Raw genomic sequence first — 19,941 nt, 5'->3', positions numbered from 1 at the left:
TGCTGATTTTGCAGCATAGCAGAGCTGCTCAATGATTCACAGCGCCTATCGCACGGCCCCACCCCCCGCCCCCCCCCCCAGCTACTCTCCTGGTACCTCATTAGGCCGCTTCCGCACCCGCTGAGCCCCGCCCCTCACCTTCTGCACACCTGCTTAGCGGCGGCGGGCGGCGTCCTCTAGACCCCCGTGGGGGTCCCACAAGCGTCTGCTATATGATCCCTGGCCAATGGCGGCTGTGGCTGCACAGTCGAGCTAACTCGTAAAGTCGCTGGAGCGTAGCGCAGCGGGCCATCTGCTCGGTGCGCTGGCCTGATGAATTTTGGGAAATCCTGCCGCACACACACACTACAGCACAAGGAAATGGCACCTGGTGTACTTTGATGTATGACACACTCCAATTTTTATTTGGAAGAAGCGAGCAAATTGGCTCTGATTCTCACACCTTAGCTAGTACCACCTTGCACAATAGAAATACAACCCCAATGCCAATGAAGTTGGGACGTTGTGTTAAACATAAATAAAAACAGAATACAATGATTTGCAAATCATGTTTAACCTATATTTAATTGAATACACTACAGAGACAAGATATGTAATGTTCAAACTGATCAACTTGATTGTTTTTCGCAAATAATCATTAACCTAGAATTTTATGGCTGCAACATGTTCCAAAAAAGCTGGGACAGGGTCATGTTTACCACTGTGTTACATCACCTTTTCTTTTAACAACATTCAATAAACGTTTGGGAACTGAGGACACTAATTGTTGAAGCTTTGTAGATGGAATTCTTGCTTGATGTACAGCTTCAGCTGTTCAACAGTCCAGGGTCTCCGTTATCGTATTTTACACTTCATCAATGGGAGACACGTCTGGACTGCAGACAGGCCAGTCAAGTACCCGCACTCTTTTTCTACGAAGCCACGCTGTTGTAACACGTGCAGAATGTGATTTGGCATTGTCTTGCTGAGATAAGCAGGGGCGTCCATGATAAAGACATTGCTTGGATGGCAGCATATGTTTCTCCAAAACCTGTATGTACCTTTCAGCATTAATGGTGCCTTCACAGATGTGTAAGTTACCCATGCCATTGGCACTAACACAGCCCCATACCATCACAGATGCTGGCTTTTGAACTTTGCGTCAGTCTGGATGGTTATTTTCCTCTTTGGCCCGGAGGACACGATGTCCACAATTTCCAAAATCAATTTGAAATGTGGACTCGTCGGACCACAGAACACGTTTCCACTTTTGCATCAGTCCATCTTAGATGAGCTTGGCCCAGAGAAGCCGCCAGCGTTTCTGGGTGTTGTTGATAAATGGCTTTTGCTTTGCATAGTAGAGTTTTAAGTTGCATTTACGGATGTAGCGCCCAACTGCATTTATTGACATTGGTATTCTGAAGTGTTCCTGAGCCCATGTGGATATATCCTTTCCACATTGATGTCGGTTTTTGATGCAGTGCCGCCTGAGGGATCGAAGGTCACGGGCATTCAATGTTGGTTTTCGGTCTTGCCGCTTACATGCAATGATTTCTCCAGATTCTCTGAAACTTTTGATGATATTATGGACCGTAGATGATGAAATCCCTAAATTCCTTGCAATTGTACATTGAGGAACATTGTCCTTAAACTGTTCGAACTGCTTTCTCACGCACTTGTTCACAAAGAGGTGAACCTCGCCCCATCTTTGATTGTGAATGACTGAGCAATTCAGGGAAGCTCCTTTTATACCCAATCATGGCACCCACCTGTTCCTAATTAGCCTGTTCACCTGTGGGATGTTCCAAACAGGTGTTTGATGAGCATTCCTCAACTTTCTCAGTCTTTTTTGCCACCTGTCCCAGCTTTTTTGGAACTTGTTGCAGCCATAAAATTCTAAGTTAATGATTATTTGCTAAAAACAATAAAGTTGATCAGTTTGAACATTAAATATCTTGTCTTTGTAGTGTATTCAATTAAATATAGGTTGAACATGATTTGCAAATCATTGGATTCTTTTTTTATTTATGTTTAACACAACGTCACAGCTGCATTGGAATTGGGGTTGTAAAAAACGACTAGAAATAATCCAGTTACATGAGCACTCCCAACATAAATGTCGTAACAGCAAAAAATAAATAAATGACGCACAATTTGGAAATAACCAGTTAGTCTGTAAATGCGTACATGTCTGTATGCTCAAACTGAAACATCAACACACACACGCAATCGGTCCTTGTCCTTTATTCATTATAGCTGCCACCTTGCACAATAGAAATAAATAAAATGACTAGAAATGATCCACAGAGTAAAAAATAATCCACAACAGACTCGGTCACGTGTGTAAATGTCATGATTAAGCAATCGCGCCTCTTGGTAGTAATAATAACCATCAACTTGCACAATAGAAATCAACCAACCGACTGGGAATAAACTGTAAATAATTCAGTTACATTTGCACTCTCAATGTAAATGTCAAGGCAAACGAGCACACAATTACTTTATTAAGTCCTTTTTTAGTGATTGATGATAACTGCCACCTTGCACAATAGAAATAAATTTGACGATTAGAAATAAGCCAATCAATAAATCCACTACATGCTCAGTCAGCCACACGGAAATGTCAATGCACACACACACACACAAAATTAGCGTTACGCGGTTGGTCCTTGTCAGTTAGTCACTATAACCCGCCACATTTCACAATAAAAACAAACAAGACGACTCGATATAATCCAGTCCGGGCAAAAGACGAACCCCTTACTGAGGCCAATTGTGGCCGAGTGCAGCGGGTCATTCCGACATCTGATATTGTAATGGCCTCCGAATGGCTGAAAGTGGATGTCGTCTGGGGATTACGCAACGTGCGTGTGTGCGTGCACACGCGTGTTCTCAAATTCTCATTTCACTGCTAACCCGTTCACGGGCCCCTCAGAGGACCAGTGAATGCGCTTCTTCGTCATCCCTCCATCTCCCTCACTAGCAACAGTTTAATTGAAGAAAAGGAGGAGGAGGGCGGGTAATTCTGCACTCTTATTATGGCTAATACCAGTAATATTTCCACGGGAGTGTCTTAGATTCCTGTAGGGAAATCTGTTCTTAACAGCCCAGGGTTTATTATTTCACATCATTATTGGACTGCCACCTCCCTTTCCCTCATCCATTTTTTTTTCATGTTCTCTCTCTCCCCGGCCGCCCGAGTTCTGTACCATTTACCTAATTTTCCCTTGGCCGAAGCGCCGATGGATGAAAAGCAATAACGTGCAAATGGAGGCCCCCCTCCGTTGATAAGTTTTTATAAGGCGCCGCCCGGCTCATTCTGACGTGCCCGAAGAGCTGAGACATCAGGCAGCGGTGTGTCGTGCCATTTATCTTTACAACTTGCGCAACGCGGCTTTACTGCGCTCATCAGATGTGATTTATCGCGTCGTTCTCTTTTTTTTTATTTTTTTTTTTTTAGGTTAAGTGTTGTAAATACTGGCCAGACGACACGGAGATCTACAGAGACATCAAGGTGACGCTCATCGAAACCGAACTCCTCTCCGAGTACGTCATCCGGACCTTCGCCGTGGAGAAGGTATGGCTCTGCCTCAGCACATTTGGTCGCACGCAATTTACCGTAATTTCTTGTGTATAATACACATTTTTTTTCTTAAAAAATCCTCAGTTGATAAAGCATACTATACATAGGTATAAGGAAAATGGGGGCGGGGGGGATCACATTGTATCAACATATACCAGAACCTATGGTGAAAAAGGTGTAAGCTACTATCATTCCTATATGATGTATAATGTTACAAACGTGTATATAAACAAAGTACATTTTTGCTGCTCACTGAGAATCATGTTGTCGTTATGGGCGCGGCCATGCCGTTATCGTATCTGTCCGGATGTACTTCCAAGTCAAGGGCGCAGTGTTACGTCATTGCAACGCCACTTATCTAGTTTTTTTCCTATATATCTGGTAGATTACCGCTTACCTTCCGCCGTAACGCTGTCCCCACTTGGCTACCTTTTCAGATGTTTCACTCGGAACTCACTTCTTTTTGAATCGCTACTCCGCTGCGCTACGGAAGCTAGCTAGCGCTGCAGCTGCTAGCATCTCCAGACTTGCAACACAACAATGGCCGGTGGACTATACACCAACTATTAACTTTCCAGATTTTTGGGTTCCATTTTGCGAGCGCGTGTTATACTCGTGAGCATATTTTCCAAGAGAAATTACAGTATGTATCATATGATTAAAGCGATCTCTCCTCTGGCCAGTTATTCATGATAGCCGCCACCTTGAGCAAAAGAAATAAACAGAAAAATAAGAAACAATCCGCAGTCAAAAGAATTGTCAGCGATACACTTGATCTTGCACGAGCACATGCAGTCATAGCAATGTGAGTGCTCCCCTGACCAGTTATTAATGATAACCATCAGCGTGCATAATAGAAATAAACAGAACTGTGATAAGTAATCCATAGAGTGAAAAAAACACGGTGCGCAGTGTATGTGTCATATGATCAATGCGATAGCTCTTCTCGCCAGTTATTCATGATACACCTCGCATGACAGCAATGAACGAATGTTGTCTCCGACAATCCACAGTGTAAAAACCGAAAATGAATGAAACTGTCACTTAAAATTTGTCATGACCACAAGCTAAACAATTTTTTGGAATGCTTGTGTGTGTGCGTGTTCCCACGGCGACCGCGTGTCCATCGTCATTCCTCAGCGATGCGCTCACGAGATCAGAGAGATCCGTCAGTTCCATTTCACGGGCTGGCCGGATCACGGCGTGCCCTACCACTCCACGGGGCTGCTGGGCTTCATCCGCCGCGTCAAGTCCAAGACCTTAAGCAACGCCGGGCCCATGGTGGTGCACTGCAGGTACATGCTCACAACTTAATACTTGAATAAGTTTTTTTAAACAGTAAATACTAAGACGTACAGTTAATGAGTCCGTTAATGAGTGTTCCATCTCATCTCGTTTTGAGAGAAGCAACTTTCTGCTATTGTAAGTGGAGGCCACACACACACATAATATGCGCCTCACAGTTCTGAGGACCTGGGTTCAAATCCGGCCTGTCCTGTGTTGAGTTTGCATGTTCTCCCCGTGCCTGTGTGGGTTTTGTCCGGGTACTTTGGTTTTCTCCAGGTACTACGGTTTTCACCCACATCCCAAAAACATGCATGGTAGGTTAATTGAAGACTCTAAATTTCCCATTGGTGTGAGTGTGAATGGTTGTTTGTTTATATATGCCCTGCGATTGGCTGGCATCTAGTTCAGGTAAGTACTACATATACTGTGTGTGTGTATGTATGTATGTATGTATGTGTATATATATATATATATATATATATATACACACACACACTATACTATATGTACTCCTATTCTTCTCGTTTTGTGACAAAATATCAAATCAGCCGTTCCGTTTGAAAGTGTTCTCTCTTGTTCAAACCTCCGCCATGCCTTCCCTTCTCCGCAGCGCCGGCGCCGGCCGGACGGGCTGCTTCATCGTCATTGACATCATGCTGGACATGGCGGAGCGCGAAGGCGTGGTGGACATCTACAACTGTGTCCGGGAGCTTCGATCGCGCCGCGTCAACATGGTCCAGACCGAGGTAGGTCGCGTCCGGGACCAAGGGGAGCGCCGCTGGGCATCAGGTGTTTTTGTATATGCCGCCCAACAAAGCAGAGAAAGGACAGGAGACCAGCAGGAACCAAGTCAAAGTCAGACTGACACACATTATGAAAACTGCTTAACAAAATACAAGCATGCTTATTCATATGTGTAATCGCTCTGTATTAAATATTAAACATAATAGCTCACACGTTTGAGTGGTCAGAAATGACCGGGCACAATTTTGCTATTTAAAGAAAAATGTCTCACACCAGTGATGGCCATGACACGTTTTTTTGACATCTTGGGGCAGAGGGCTCAGCTGCCCCATATTGCAGGAAAACGGACAGGGGGAGGCTGCATGAAATGTAAATGTTACACATTTGCGCGGTAATTTGTTGTTAGGGAGAATTCACGGGGCACCATATAGTAATGTATTCCTGTCAGCTTTGCCCATTTAATTTCTATTTTTTTTTTTCCAACACTGCTTCATGTCACATGTTTGCACACAGTCACTTGTTGCTAGGCAGAATTCATGGGGCACGATTAAAAAATAAATAGATGTCCAGTCATGCACACAACATGTTTTCCTTGGCAACTTGAGGCAGAGACTGTCCCACATGGCAGAGAAAGGACGGAAGGAACCCAGTAATCACTGCTCTATATTAAATGTAAAATATAACAGCTTTTTCTACAAACCGTTCCATGTACCGCTTCTCAAAATGCACAAATATTAGTGTATTCAGACACAATCAGGAAATATTTGTGTCACTGTCACCTGAGCGTTCCTCACAAAAGGCGTTTATTGCGGCGCACGCTCGCCTGGCATGTACGCCCGCCGTCATAAAAGAGCTTTAGAGGCTTATAAGCGAGTAAAGGACTTTCCTGAACACCAGCCATCTGGCGCCACTTGAACGCATCGTTTGCTCGTAATTCCCTTTGGAATCGGCAAGCATCGTTGGTCTTAATGGGCGAACGTTTGAGCTGCGCTGCAAGCCTTGTCTCACTTTTCCTCAAGTTCGGTGACCTTCAAAGTGTCCCAAACCTAGTTCGTCCCCCAACCCCCTGCAGTCGTTTCTTCCTTGACAGCCTGCTCCTCTGTGATTGGCTGGTCCGAGGTGTAGCTAAATATTATTTTTTTTAAATTTGGTTTTGAAAAATATTTCACTTCATTAATTTTGATTGTTGTTGATAATTATAAATACGAATGTAAATATTAGATATTTAATTTAGTTTTTCTGGCTCTGTGGCATTTTTACTTTTTTCTTTTATGGAAAATCACAAAATACAAATTATGAAACAAAAATACGTAATACATAACATTATTTAAACAGATAAAAAATGAACTACTGTAATTATATATTTTTATTTGTTTCTTCCTGGTTCAGCGATATTTTTCTGATTTTTGTCATTCTGAAAATCACAAAATAAGTATGAAAAAAATAATAGTAGAAAATAATTACCACTAAAAAGCATAAAATAAAACATATGAAATTTTTAAATTTATAACAGAAAATATTAACATTATTTAAAAAATAACATTTTAACGTATTCAACTAATCATATTTACATTTTAATTATTATACACTCATTTATAAGTGGTTTATATATTTTTAATGTAGAAAACCACAAAATAAAAAGTGTTAAATGATAATTTATAAAGGTTTTCTAATGTATGAAGCGCTAAATGAAAAGTCTAAAATTTGTATTTAATCTTAATTTATTATTAAATTAGTATTTATTTTTTTCCTGGCTCTGCTGTATTTTTCTGATTCTGTAACATAGAAAATATACAAATAACAGGCATAAAACAATAAAGGAATATAAAATGTAAAAATTATAAAATTTTAATTGGAGAGTGTTGCTGGGCTTGACAAGCGCTTCAACAATGCTGCTGCCCGAGCGCCGCTCATCCTGACTCACTTCTCCTCCAGTTCTAAGTTCAGTGACCTTCAAAGTATACCCAAAGAGCGTTTTTTATTTGTTTGTTTGTTTGTTTGTTTTTCCCGGCCTTGCAGGTGTTTGTGGCTCGTCGACCTGCTCCACCGCGATTGGCTGGTTTGTAGCTCCGTGCCACGGCTCAAGCGCAACGGCGGAAACCGAGCCGCGGTCAGAAGGTCGCATTCCCGGTGATGCCTAGCTAAACGGCGACACGTGTTTTCTTGCGAATCGCCCTCATCTCTCCGACCTTGTGCGTGCGTGCGGATTTTACCGGGAGACGACAAGCGGGTGTCAGCTGAAAATGTCACTTCAGAACAGATTTCCATCAAGCCCCGAGCGCTGTCACCGTTACAGCTGCTTGACTGATTGATGGAATGAGGAGGTGGAGGGGGGTACATTTTGCCATTTCCTGCTTCATTCTACGTAGTTTGCGTTGTAGAGTCACTGGCCACTTCATTACGTACACCTACAAACTCAAGCTGCATCAGAAATAGGCTTTTACAAAGATAATAATGCGCTAGTATTTTTCGGGGGGGCATGTTGAATACTACAATTTTCAGACCGATACCAATACAAGTATTCACTCATGAGTACTCAATGATACGATATTGAGTACCAATACCAGTGGTACTTTTTAGACATAAAATTTCAGTTAACACAATGACAGATAATTGTGAACTTTCTTTTTGATGCACGTGATTATTCGCCAGTGTGTCAAACCGCCACAGTGTAGCGCCAACTTTAGCTATCGGTGGGGGGTATCTGCAGCTTTCACAAGTACCCGATACCTTGAAATAAGGCCTGTATCGGCCCAATACCGATACCTGGTTTTGGTACTCACTCATCTCTAGTTTTGTTGTGGATTCTTTTTTGGGGACCTATCCCCGTTATTTGCAGAAAATCCTTCTTAGTCGTCTTTTGTTTCTTTTTACCAGATCCCCTGGTCATTTGCATCGATTTAAAAAGATAATTAAAAAAATTATGGCATTTATAAAGAGCGTCAATTATTTACAGGGGATAGGGACAAATCCTGAACACGGGTCCACTGTACCCAATTTTGGGATTTTTTTTTTTTTTTTTTTTTATCGCATGTTTTTTGTTATTTTCAAACAGGCTTTGCTTTTTAAAGTTTTTTCTTTGAGGGTGACAAGGGGTGTGCCAACTCTGTCCTTATATCATAGGGGATGCGTGGTTTTGATCAGAACATTATTAAAGACGCTGGAATTGTAAACTGGCAATGCCCGGTGGTTGTCAGTGTGAATTTGGGTCAGGGGGGGGCCCAAAAAGGTCAAAGTATTGGAGGTACTGTAGTTCCTGCAGTGATAGCAAAGCACAGCAAAATATGTCATGTGACCTTTAAACATGCACCCAAAGACAAACATTAGTCAGAGTAAACAGCCTGGGGATGGGCACGGGAACAAACATGGCCGGTTCATGGAAAGGTCTTAAAAGGGACATTTTCCCACTGAATTTACAGCGTTCTTGCAAGCAGCCAGTTTTGAGGTTACTGTCCTATCTCTGTCCTCTGCTTTATTTTTTATTTTTGATGACACTGATTCCCTGACGGATTCGCAATGAGGATGCACTGTCTCGCAGGAGCAGTACGTCTTCATCCACGACGCCATCTTGGAGGCGTGCCTGTGCGGCGACACCACCATCCCTGCCGGACAGTTCCGCTCAGTCTTCTACGACATGAACCGACTCGACCCGCAGACTAACTCCAGCCCCATCAAGGAGGAGTTCAGGGTAGGCCCAAATTGTCACTTTCCCCAAAAAACTACCCTAAAAATTTTATATGATTAAAAAAGTCCTTCGATTTACGAACAAGTTCCGTTCCTATGCTGGCGACGTAACACGATTTTCCGCGTAAGTCGGAGTTCACCGTTAAAGTCGAAATTTACGGCTTGTGTCGCAGTTGCTGTATTTGGACCTATGCTCATTTAGTTCAGCCAACACGTCTTGAAACTGAAAAATTGGATGCACCAAATAGACACCCTGAAGCTTAAAATGACCTCGCCCACTCTGACAGCACACTGTTAGCATATGGCTAACTAGCCTGGTGTTTTGTTTTTTTCCCATTGGTCCAGACGCTGAACATGGTGACACCCACGCTGAGGGTGGAGGACTGCAGCATCGCGCTGCTTCCCAGGAACCATGAGAAGAACCGCTGCATGGACGTGCTGCCGCCCGACCGCTGCCTGCCCTTCCTCATCACCATCGATGGCGAGAGCTCCAACTACATCAACGCCGCCCTCATGGACGTAAGAGACCACAGTTTTCCGGCGGTTTTATCGAAGCCGTCTTCCGGGCGAAAGACTAGCGGCCGCCGGAGATTAGCGTGATGTTAGCAGCACTTTTAGCTGTATTGTCTTCCATTTAAGATAGAAAAGACTTTGGAAACAATGGTCCCCAGAAAGGGATTAGGATTGGAGTTAGCAGCAATTTAATCAGAACTGTTTTAATGACAATGGTAGTTTGTAAAGAGAGGTAATACCTGAAATGATGAGCATGGATCAGAACTGTCTCCTATGTGATAGCAAAAAGTATTTATTAACAATTGCAGCGCCAAGGTAATTAGCATGGATCTTAGTATACATTTTATCGGGACTGCCTTTCATGAAAAGGATAACGAAGCCAAACGAGATTAGCGTGGATGTTAGTCGGTTTTCTGAGGACTATCTCAATTTAAGAATAGCAAAGAAGAGTTTGTAAACAGTGGTCGCCCCAAAGTCATCGGCATAGATGTAAGCAGCAAGTTTTATTGGAATTGTCAAAGATGATCTTGTAAGCAATGGTGGCCCACAAAATGATAAGCATGGGTGTCAGCCAAAGTTTTATCAGAACTGTTTTCATGAAAAGGATCGTAATGAAAAGTTTGTAAACGGTTGCAACCCTAAAAAAGGTTAGCATGGATGTTAGCAGTAGTTTTATCTGAATTGTCTTCCATTCGAATATTAGCAAAGAAGGGTCAAACATTCGCATCCACGCAACAGATTAGCATACTGTAGGTATCAAGCGATCATGCTAAAGCCTTCATCCTGTTGTCCTTAAAGTAGCTTTTTTTTTTTTTTCTTTAATTTACAATTTTTTTTTTATGAGCGCCTGACCTTTTTCCACACGGTTTCTGTCTCTTTTGCGTCTCTTCGGTCAAACCCACCATCTGGCGCGTCAGCTTTGACTGCCAGATGGTGGCTGTGTCAGCCTTTGGAGAAACATCACGTCTCCTCAGATTGAACACTGCATTATGGAGTTCGTACACTACGCTCTAACGACTGTGCGCTTACAACTTTGTCCGAAATATTCCAAATGTCTGACATATCTGTTTCTGTCTGTCTCGGCAGAGTTACAAGCAGCCGTCGGCGTTCATCGTGACGCAGCATCCCCTCCCCAACACAGTCAAGGACTTCTGGAGGCTGGTGCTGGACTACCACTGCACCTCCATCGTTATGCTCAACGACGTCGACCCTGCCCAGGTGCGCTAAAGCGCCTTTCACACTGTCAGAACCGTAACAGAGGGAGGACGGCAGCTAGAGTAAACAAAGATATGTCATCTCCACACCCCTGTTCAAATGCCAGGCTTTTGTGATATCAACAAATGAGACCAAGATGAATCATTTCAAACGTTTTGCCACCATTAATTCAACTCCAACAACTCAATTTAAAAAAATAATAATAATAATTTCGAGAATTGAAGTAAAAATATCCTGAGGTAATTTGGCTGCACAAGTGTACACGCCCCTCCCTCAAGGGAGAGTTAGTACAAAACCTCCAGGCTTCTGCCAAAAAAATGCCAGGAAAAGCCTACTAGAACAGATTAACTTACTTTGTTTTTATTTTATTTTACATTTTGCCATTAGGATTTAATTTTAATTTAATTTGTATTTAATGAAAATGTATCTGCATTTTTAATTTATTTTTTTTTTTTTTTAATCCGTTTTCGTGCTCATCCCTAATGTGGAGTTAGTTTGAATCATAATTTTATTTTTGGACTATGTGTTGTTTTTTTAATTTCCATGTTTCTTAAGATTTTATTTTTAATATTAATTTCAATTTAGAATTTATATTTTTTTTATTTTTTTCAAATTTTATATAAATGTTAAATTTGAATAATTTTTAATCAAGGAATTGCTAGTATGGACAAATATAAAGTAAAGGAAACAAAATATTTTTTTATTTGATAAGTTTTTAAATGAAAAAGATAAATAGAAATGATTAATTTATTTAGCGTTGAAACAGTATTATATAGTTATTACTTAGTTAATATAAGAAAAAATATCTTAAACTCTCAAAAAACCAAAATACATAGAAAACATTGAAAGAAAAAAAAAAACATGTAATTGGGGACATGTTCTCAACCAATCAGAAATATGGTGAAGTCCCAGGGGAGGCCTCAGTGTGTCGTGCAGTAGCAATGAACTGTGGGTAAAAAGCAGTGCACGCGTGTTGTCAGTGAGCTGAGCGAGCAGTTCCGATCGCTCTCCACATTTCTCAGCCCGAGGCTCTGTCATAACAGCCGCTCATCAAAGCCGGCAGCTCTCCTCCTCTTCCTCCTCCTCCCTGGGTGAGGAAGGGGGGAAGCCTTTCATTGGAAATTCTCACTGTAGACCGCCGAGGTGGGAAGGCAAGAAGTGCGGCTGTCGGTGGCGGCGAGGGAGCGTGCCGTCTTCACCATCAGCATCTCTATTTGTGCTCGTCACACATCAGCAGACAACATGCACACATACACACTCACACAGTGTGTACTTGTGCTGTTGTGTGTTTGCAATCTCAACCCTTCGCAAGTGGGCTTTTTTTTTTCTTTTTTTTTTTCTTGTTTGTTCGCCGTCATGTGACCGAGCCTCACTCAGTGTGGCATTCCCGTGTGAGTGATCCACAAGTGGGATACACACGCATACAAAATACACGCACTCATTCTTCTCCTGGGAAGCAGCAGGGGGAAAAAGAAGACATGGAAGCATCGTTTTAAACATACAAATATCGCTGATGTCTTCATTTGAGGGTTTTTTTTCATCATAGCATAGCATTGTGCGGGGGGAAATGAGTATACAGTATGACAAAAAAAAATGTAATTTTGCGTACAGTCCCGAAAAGAAATTTTATTTTTAGTAATATTACAACTTTCTTCTTAAAAAAAAAAAAAAAGTCCCTTTTTCTGTCTACCTGTTTCAGAATTTTTTATTTTTTTTTTACTCAAGACTTTTCTCCAAATGTATTTTTTAAGATTCATCTTTTTTGGATAAACTTTTTCTTCATAGTTAAAATATTCCTTCTACTTTTTTTTCAAAGAAATGTACTACTCTCTTAATTTTTTTTACACATGAGATTATATTGAACATGAATTGAACAAAAATCTATCTTCTGTTTGATGGCTGTAAAGTTTGTACGTAGTAGTAAAGCATCGTGTCTTTTGTTTGTAGTTGTGCCCACAGTATTGGCCTGAAAACGGCGTCCACCGTCACGGTCCCATCCAGGTGGAGTTTGTGTCCGCCGACCTGGAAGAGGACATCATCAGCAGAATATTCCGCATCTACAACGCAGCACGGGTACGCGCACAGTAAATGTTTAGTGAGTTTTCTCCCTTTATTTTTTTGTTAGTTTCATCCCAACTTGTTTTTCTCCTTGCGACAATTTATTCTGCCGGCGCACCTCACACGTCCCACTCAGTCACCGCCATTTGTCCGTTCAAGCTGTGCAGAGGCCGAGGCCTTCTGTTCGCTCGCTTTATTTTTATTTTTTTAACTCAAAGGGAGCACAATCAACATTGTCGCAGGAGGTTGAGCAAACTGGCCCTTTAAATACCGTTTCTTCAGCAGGTGTTTTGTAAGCCAGGTTTTGCTTGAACACGCAACATATTCGAATATATTGCCAAAATACATTTTAAAAAAAATAAAAAATCATTAACCATCAATAATCATTAATCATTAAAATATACAAGACCTTAACTATCTAAATAAAATATAAAAATAAATATAAAACATGAATAATAGTTCATAACTATAAATGATACAATGGAAAAAAAAAAGTGCTCAGAAAATAAAAATGAATAATAAAATAATTTAGGGACGTCACAAAAATACATTTTCTAGAAAAAACAAAATTTCTTTTAAAATTTTGTTTTCCTTTTTATCTCTGAAAAAAGTTTTATTCACCAAAAATATATATTTAAAAAAAAAAAAAACCTTTCTTTTGAAAAAAAAATGATTTTTTGAATGAGGTATATATATATATATATATATATATATTTCTTTTTTTTAACATGAAAAAATGAAAATTTTTTCATTGTCATTTTAGAATGTTTTTTCTTTTCTACATTTAATCCTTAAGTTGATTGTGCAGGTGTATGTAACAAATTGACATTTACTACTTTTTTTTTTTTTTAAAGGAGGAAATATATTCCAGAAATATTTTCTAACATTGATTTCCACTTTGGATTTTTTTGTCTTTTTTTTCTCAATAATTGAAAATAAATCTTTGAAAAATGTATTTCATAAACAAAAAAACCCTACTTTTTTCATTTCAAAACATTCAATACATATTTTTCCTTTTTTGTTCTTTAGAAATATGTTTTCAGCTATCTTATTTACTAAAACAAAATTACTTGTCATCTTAGTACTTTTTTTCTTTTGGAGTTTTTTTGAATGATAAAATCAATCTTTTTTTTTTTTTTTTTTCCCCCCACTCCATGTCAATCAACTCCGCCGAAAGGTGACTTCAAAGCTGACCTTTGCACTATTTGAGCGTTTTGATGACCCCAGACGTTTTGAGCATGCGTGCTGCGTCCGGGCCCATCAAATCACGCGCGATCGCTGACAGCAGATATCGATCGACGTGTCTGGGTGCGATTTCGAGCGTCTGGATCTTTGCTGATTGCTTAACTGCGTGTCTCCCGTGGTAACCGTGCTCATCCATCAATGCTCGTCCGTATCAATGACATAACTAGAACCACACACTGCCATGACACGCCAGGATTGGGAACTCTCCCTAATGGGGCCCCCCTAGTAGCAGGCTTGTTGAAATATACTACAGTACATGAAAATGAGATCTTACTCACTCGTGGCACACACATAAAAAAAGAGATTATGACAGTGGTAAGTGGGAATACTGTATGTATCTGCTACTAAATGAGCTGGGACGTAATATACAGCGTATCCCAAAAGTCACAATACATTTCCTTTTTTTCTGTTTCCTTTCAATGCATCATTTGGAGAGATGTGAGTCCAACAGCATTTGACAGCATAGGCGTTGCGGTTTTTGTAAGCATGTCATTCCCTTGCCCATGGCTCACCAATTAACATTGGAGCAACACTGCAAAATGGCCACCTGGCAAGATGTTTTTCTGAAGTGCGACTGCACTTAATCTTTGTATTGAACGGCCGTCACACCACACCAACGCGTAGTACAATTTAGGCTATCCGTGGCAAGTTACTCGAAAACCGGCTCTGTTCTTGACAGACAACGCAGTAGAAGGCTGATTAAAAAAAACGCAGGTGTTTGCGCAAAGCCTGGGAAAGTCTACCCTGAAGGCCGCACTGGAACTCGGCATCAACAAAAGCGGATGCTTAGGAAAATGGTAAAGCTGTACCGATTTCAGGTTTTACAAAGCCTTCAAGTAAAATTGATGTTGCTCAACAGGTAAAGCGTTATCACTCTCCAAACGATCCAGATGGACTTTCCCTGGCTTTGCGCAAATGCCTGCTGTGGGAGTTCTGTGCGTGTTCATGAGTGGTGGTAGTTGCAGGCTTTGCGCTGTGTGGTTTGTGAAGAACACATCCTGTTTTGAGACATTTACAAATAAAGCTCCTCAAAGTGGCACTGAAATCCAGTCGGGGACAGAAAAAAAGTCGGGGTGGCAATTTTGCAACTCTCCTCCATTGTCAGTTGACGAGCCTTAGGCAAGGGAATAATACGCTTGCAGAAACTTAAACGCCGACGCTGTCTAATGCTGATGGCCTCACTTTTTGTCCAAATTATTCCTGAAACAAAATAGAAAAAGAAAGTGTCTGGTGACTTTTCGTACACCCGGAACAAGTATGTCATTACCCATTCTGCAATTTGTCCCGTTGGCAGAGAAAGTGTTTTTGTTGTCAAATGATGTCAACCTCAATTCTGCTGTCAGTTTGGTTTGTCCAAAGTGGTGCTAATTTGTGTTTGGAATACAAAGATATCCTTCTTGCCTGGGCCTCCCAAGAGGTCTAGAAGCCCTACACACACGCACACGCACACGCACACCTATGTGGTTCTCACCCTCCACGTTTGTGGCGTTTTCCTTCGGTCAGCCCCAGGACGGCTACCGCATGGTGCAGCAGTTCCAATTCCTGGGCTGGCCAATGTACCGAGACACGCCCATGTCGAAGCGCTCCTTCCTCAAGCTCATCCGCCAGGTGGAAAAGTGGCAGGACGAGTACGACGGCGGCGAGGGACGCACCGTGGTCCACTGTTTGTAAGTTGAACAACAACAAAGATACTCTGGTTAGAGAGGAAAGCGCTTCATCAAGTGGCCCCTCAGATTTGTTGCACCAATACTTTCTCTACCTAAGTGATGGGTTGTTAGTTTTTGCTTTTTCTTTGGTTTTTTGTGTGTGTGTACAAAATAGCCTTTTCACCTAAAAGTCAAAGTTTCCAGCTGTAAGTCGTCATGAGAGGAAAACTAAACGATGATGCATGGTAGATTCTTTGAAGACTCTAACTTGCCCGTAGGTGTGACTGTGAGTGCGAATGTTTGTTTGTTTGTATGTGCCCTGCGATTGGCTGGCAACCAGTTCAGGGTGTACCCCTCCTCTCGCTCAGAGTCAGCCGGTATAGGCTCCGGCATGCCCGTGACCCTCGTGAGGACGAGCAGTACGGAAAATGGGCAGATGGCTAATATGATATACATAATATGGCCCCAAAAAATAAATGGCAAATAATTAAAACAAATATTTAAAAAGTCTAAATTAAAATAAATAAGATATAGAAACCTGTTATGGGCAAATAAATAAATAAATCATCATTGTGAATAATAATACAAATGAAACATGAATAAAAAAATAAGTGATAATTATAGTAATTATAGTATAGTCTAATAAGATAAAAGTATAAACAAGTTTTGCCAAAAAACACAACATACTAACGAATATAAAGCAAAAAGGAGTCAAATTAATTATAATACTAAAATACCATAAAATAAAATTGTAATTATAAATCAACTAAATTGGAGCATTATAAAGAAAAACTACTATTGCAGTTTTACCAAAAAACACGCATATATAACACATATATCATGGGCAAAAATGACAAATTTAAATACAAAAATGATCAAATCTAAAAGAAGAATTTGCTAATGAATACTGTTTTTTAATTTAAAAAAGAATTCAATGTATCTTCTACCATTTGTAATACTAATTTAATCCCTCAAGGGAGAATTAAATGTACATTTGATTGACTTTTAGTTGTATATTTTTCCAACAATCCTTGCCTCACTTGTTTTTACGCTTGCTAACCCTGAAAATCAACAATCCTGAAAATGTTACAGGACATTGTTAAAGTTTTACTACAGCCACAGTTGGAACCCGGAACCGATGAATTGTGCTTTGGTGCCTCGTTAGGAACGGCGGCGGGCGCAGCGGGACCTTCTGCGCCATCAGCATCGTGTGCGAGATGCTGCAGCACCAGCGCGCCGTCGACGTCTTTCACGCTGTCAAGACGCTGAGGAACAACAAGCCTAACATGGTGGACCTGCTGGTGAGCCCGCAGCCCCCCACGCAACACATACGAACTCCTTACAGCAATAATTGCAAGGGCCCTGATGATTTTGGGCAGTTGACGCGATCAGATCAGGTGCCGGTTATTTGGTAGCGCCGCGCCGGTCGGAGTTTTAAAGGGATGGTCGGGTTTTCGGGGATTATTTTTACATGTACAAAAAAATATACTGTGCAATGAATGAAAGAACTTCTTTTGTGGTCCCTTAAGGCTTACGGTACAAAAACAAAGATTACAGGCTGAACATATGATGATATGTTTTACAATACTTTGTGCTTTTAGTATTGGTTTAACTTTACAAAAGAGAGGATTTATTTTCTAGTACGAAACATGAAAACGCTGACTCTCACCCAAAACCTTCTCCTGGTTGCCCTTCTGGTTGTTTTATGCGATGGATTTAAGAACGTGGGATATATTTTCCATCTCCACTTGTTGCTAGTGACGCAGAAGATTTGGCTGCAAAAGCAATATCATGCTCAGGACATTCTGCAGCACGAACGTAACCCGCCTTTGTTGTTGTAAATGCCTGCGGGGTTTCGCGCACGGTCACACGAGAACTGAGACGACTGTCGTCGGGAAAGATGCGCGTTGGATTGAAAGGAGTTAGGGCGCCCCCTAGTGGAGAAACGACACAAGGACATCATTCTGCACGACTCCGACGCATGACAGCGTTTACTGTTTCATGAGAAATTCAGATTGTGTCGGCGTTGAATGGGCAAAACTCCAGCTGCTATTTTTGCATCCTTTTGCTTTTGAAAGCAGCTGACCTGTCATCTTCGTTGTCATAATGTTCCCTCCCTCGGTGCAAGATCCCTATTGATTTTCGGGGGGGACATATATCAGACACACAGGGCTGTGCCCGCTGCAATTTTGCAGCAATCTTCAACAGTTTTTCTTTAGATTTTTGATCACACCTGACCTGCCGTTCTGGAGGTTATAACGTTGTTCACAAATTTAGACTTCATAATGTTGTCTACATCAGTGGAAGAGCCCCATTGGTTTTCATCAGACAGACGGCGCTGCAATCTTCAAAGTATTTGTTTTCGGTTTCCAACTGTCCACCAGTGTTGTCTGCAGGTGCAAGAACCCGATTGATCCTGTACTGTTGTCCCTAACCCCCTTCCCTGATACAGGAGCAGTACAAGTTCTGCTACGAAGTGGCTCTGGAATACTTGAATTCCGGCTAACTCCTAAAACCAAGCGAGAGACTCCAAAGACTTTGACGACGTGTCCGACGTGCCAAGTGTGTTGTTCGGTAGCGTGCCAACACACACACACACACAGTTCTGCTCCTCAATACCCTCAACGACCTGCGCTTGTTGCCTTGATCCCGACCGGACAACGAGCGCCACACATTTATGGAATGGGAACGTGTTGTTCCGCGTGTACATAATGAAATGGCTTGCTTTTCTTCTTCTTGTTTTTTTTCTTTTTTAAGCTCCGCTGGTGATGAATTCATTAAAACGGCAAAAAAATGTCTAAAAAAAAAAATAAAAAGTGGCTGGATGTTGCTGTGATCGCGACCCGTGTACGTCTGCTTCTTTTCTTTGAGTGGGGGACCCAAAGTTACTCTCTTCGTGTGCATATTGTACAAATTAATGTAGATTATTTATTATTTCTCGACTTTTTTTGTGACTGGCAGTGAGTGACAATCATATGTTTACATAGTTTTTGGTTTATGGACCATATCGTGTGTGTTTTCCTTTGGTCCTTCTGTAGGACGGCTTGTAAAGAGAAAAGCAATTCTATAAATGTTATACAATATGAATAGTGTCACGTGTCTCTTTTTGTGTGAGTGCGTGAAAATGGCGCGATGGGGGCATCTGTTGGACGTTTTCGGGGTAACATATCTTTAATTCCCTTCCATACACTATTAGGAGTTAATAGCGCTTAAAACAAATCCAAATCAATTTTACATCAAACTGTGGTTGATCCACTAATTGCTGAGATTCAGTATTGGGAGCCTCTAGAAACCCACATTGATCACAATGAATGATGATAAAGACGTGATAAGCAGTTCAAAGGCATTTTAAAATTGATATATGAATCTAATCCTATTAAAGAGCAAATATTTTGAATAGTATATATTTACTTTGTTTCATTTGATTTGTAGTGTTTTTAGTTAGTCATTTTATATTTTTCATATTAGATATTTTACCATACATTTTAATTCGATTTCTATTTTTCATTTCAGTTCATTATTCTTTTTCATATTGTTCATGTTTTTGAATTGCGTTGTATTTCATCTTATACATTTTATTATGAATGTTACGTTTTTGTTATGCTTTGTAATAGTTTAAATTTGTATTTTATCTTTGCAATGAAATCATTTCCAGTTGTATTATACTGACATTATTTCCACGGTCGAGCGTCTGCCTCACAGTTCTGAGGACCGGGGTTCAATCCCCGTCCCCGCCTGTGTGGAGTTTGCATGTTCTCCCCGTGCCTGCGTGGGTTTTCTCCGGGCTCTCCGGTTTCCTCCCACATCCCAAAAACATGCATGGTAGGTTCATTGACAACTCTAAATTGCCTGTAGGTGTGAATGTGAGTGTGAATGGTTGTTTGTTTGTATGTGCCCTGCGATTGGCTGGCAACCAGTTCAGGGTGTACCCCGCCTCCTGCCCGATGATAGCTTGGATAGGCTCCAGCACGCCCGCGACCCTCGTGA

General features: G+C 41.2%; 1 protein-coding gene across 12 annotated transcripts in view; it reads left to right on the top strand.

Moving 5' to 3' along the window:
• LOC133488609 (receptor-type tyrosine-protein phosphatase mu-like) overlaps positions 1-19,041 on the top strand; it is a 183,405-nt gene extending 164,364 nt beyond the window's left edge. For all 12 annotated transcript variants that reach the window (XM_061796684.1, XM_061796688.1, XM_061796687.1 and 9 more), the window contains 10 exons: positions 3,440-3,556; positions 4,703-4,857; positions 5,460-5,595; positions 9,132-9,281; positions 9,623-9,796; positions 10,877-11,008; positions 12,953-13,078; positions 15,812-15,975; positions 17,120-17,255; positions 18,407-19,041. In XM_061796684.1, coding sequence (XP_061652668.1) covers positions 3,440-3,556; positions 4,703-4,857; positions 5,460-5,595; positions 9,132-9,281; positions 9,623-9,796; positions 10,877-11,008; positions 12,953-13,078; positions 15,812-15,975; positions 17,120-17,255; positions 18,407-18,460 — 1,344 coding nt within the window. In that variant the 3' untranslated portion in view covers positions 18,461-19,041. The remainder of the gene's footprint in view (positions 1-3,439; positions 3,557-4,702; positions 4,858-5,459; positions 5,596-9,131; positions 9,282-9,622; positions 9,797-10,876; positions 11,009-12,952; positions 13,079-15,811; positions 15,976-17,119; positions 17,256-18,406) is intronic.
• The last annotated feature ends 900 nt before the right edge of the window (positions 19,042-19,941 follow it).

The sequence above is a fragment of the Phyllopteryx taeniolatus genome, chromosome 14 (assembly GCF_024500385.1).
Source record: "Phyllopteryx taeniolatus isolate TA_2022b chromosome 14, UOR_Ptae_1.2, whole genome shotgun sequence".
NCBI lineage: Eukaryota > Metazoa > Chordata > Actinopteri > Syngnathiformes > Syngnathidae > Phyllopteryx > Phyllopteryx taeniolatus.
Note: the sequence above shows the minus strand (reverse complement) of the source record. Positions and strands in the feature narration are given on the sequence as shown.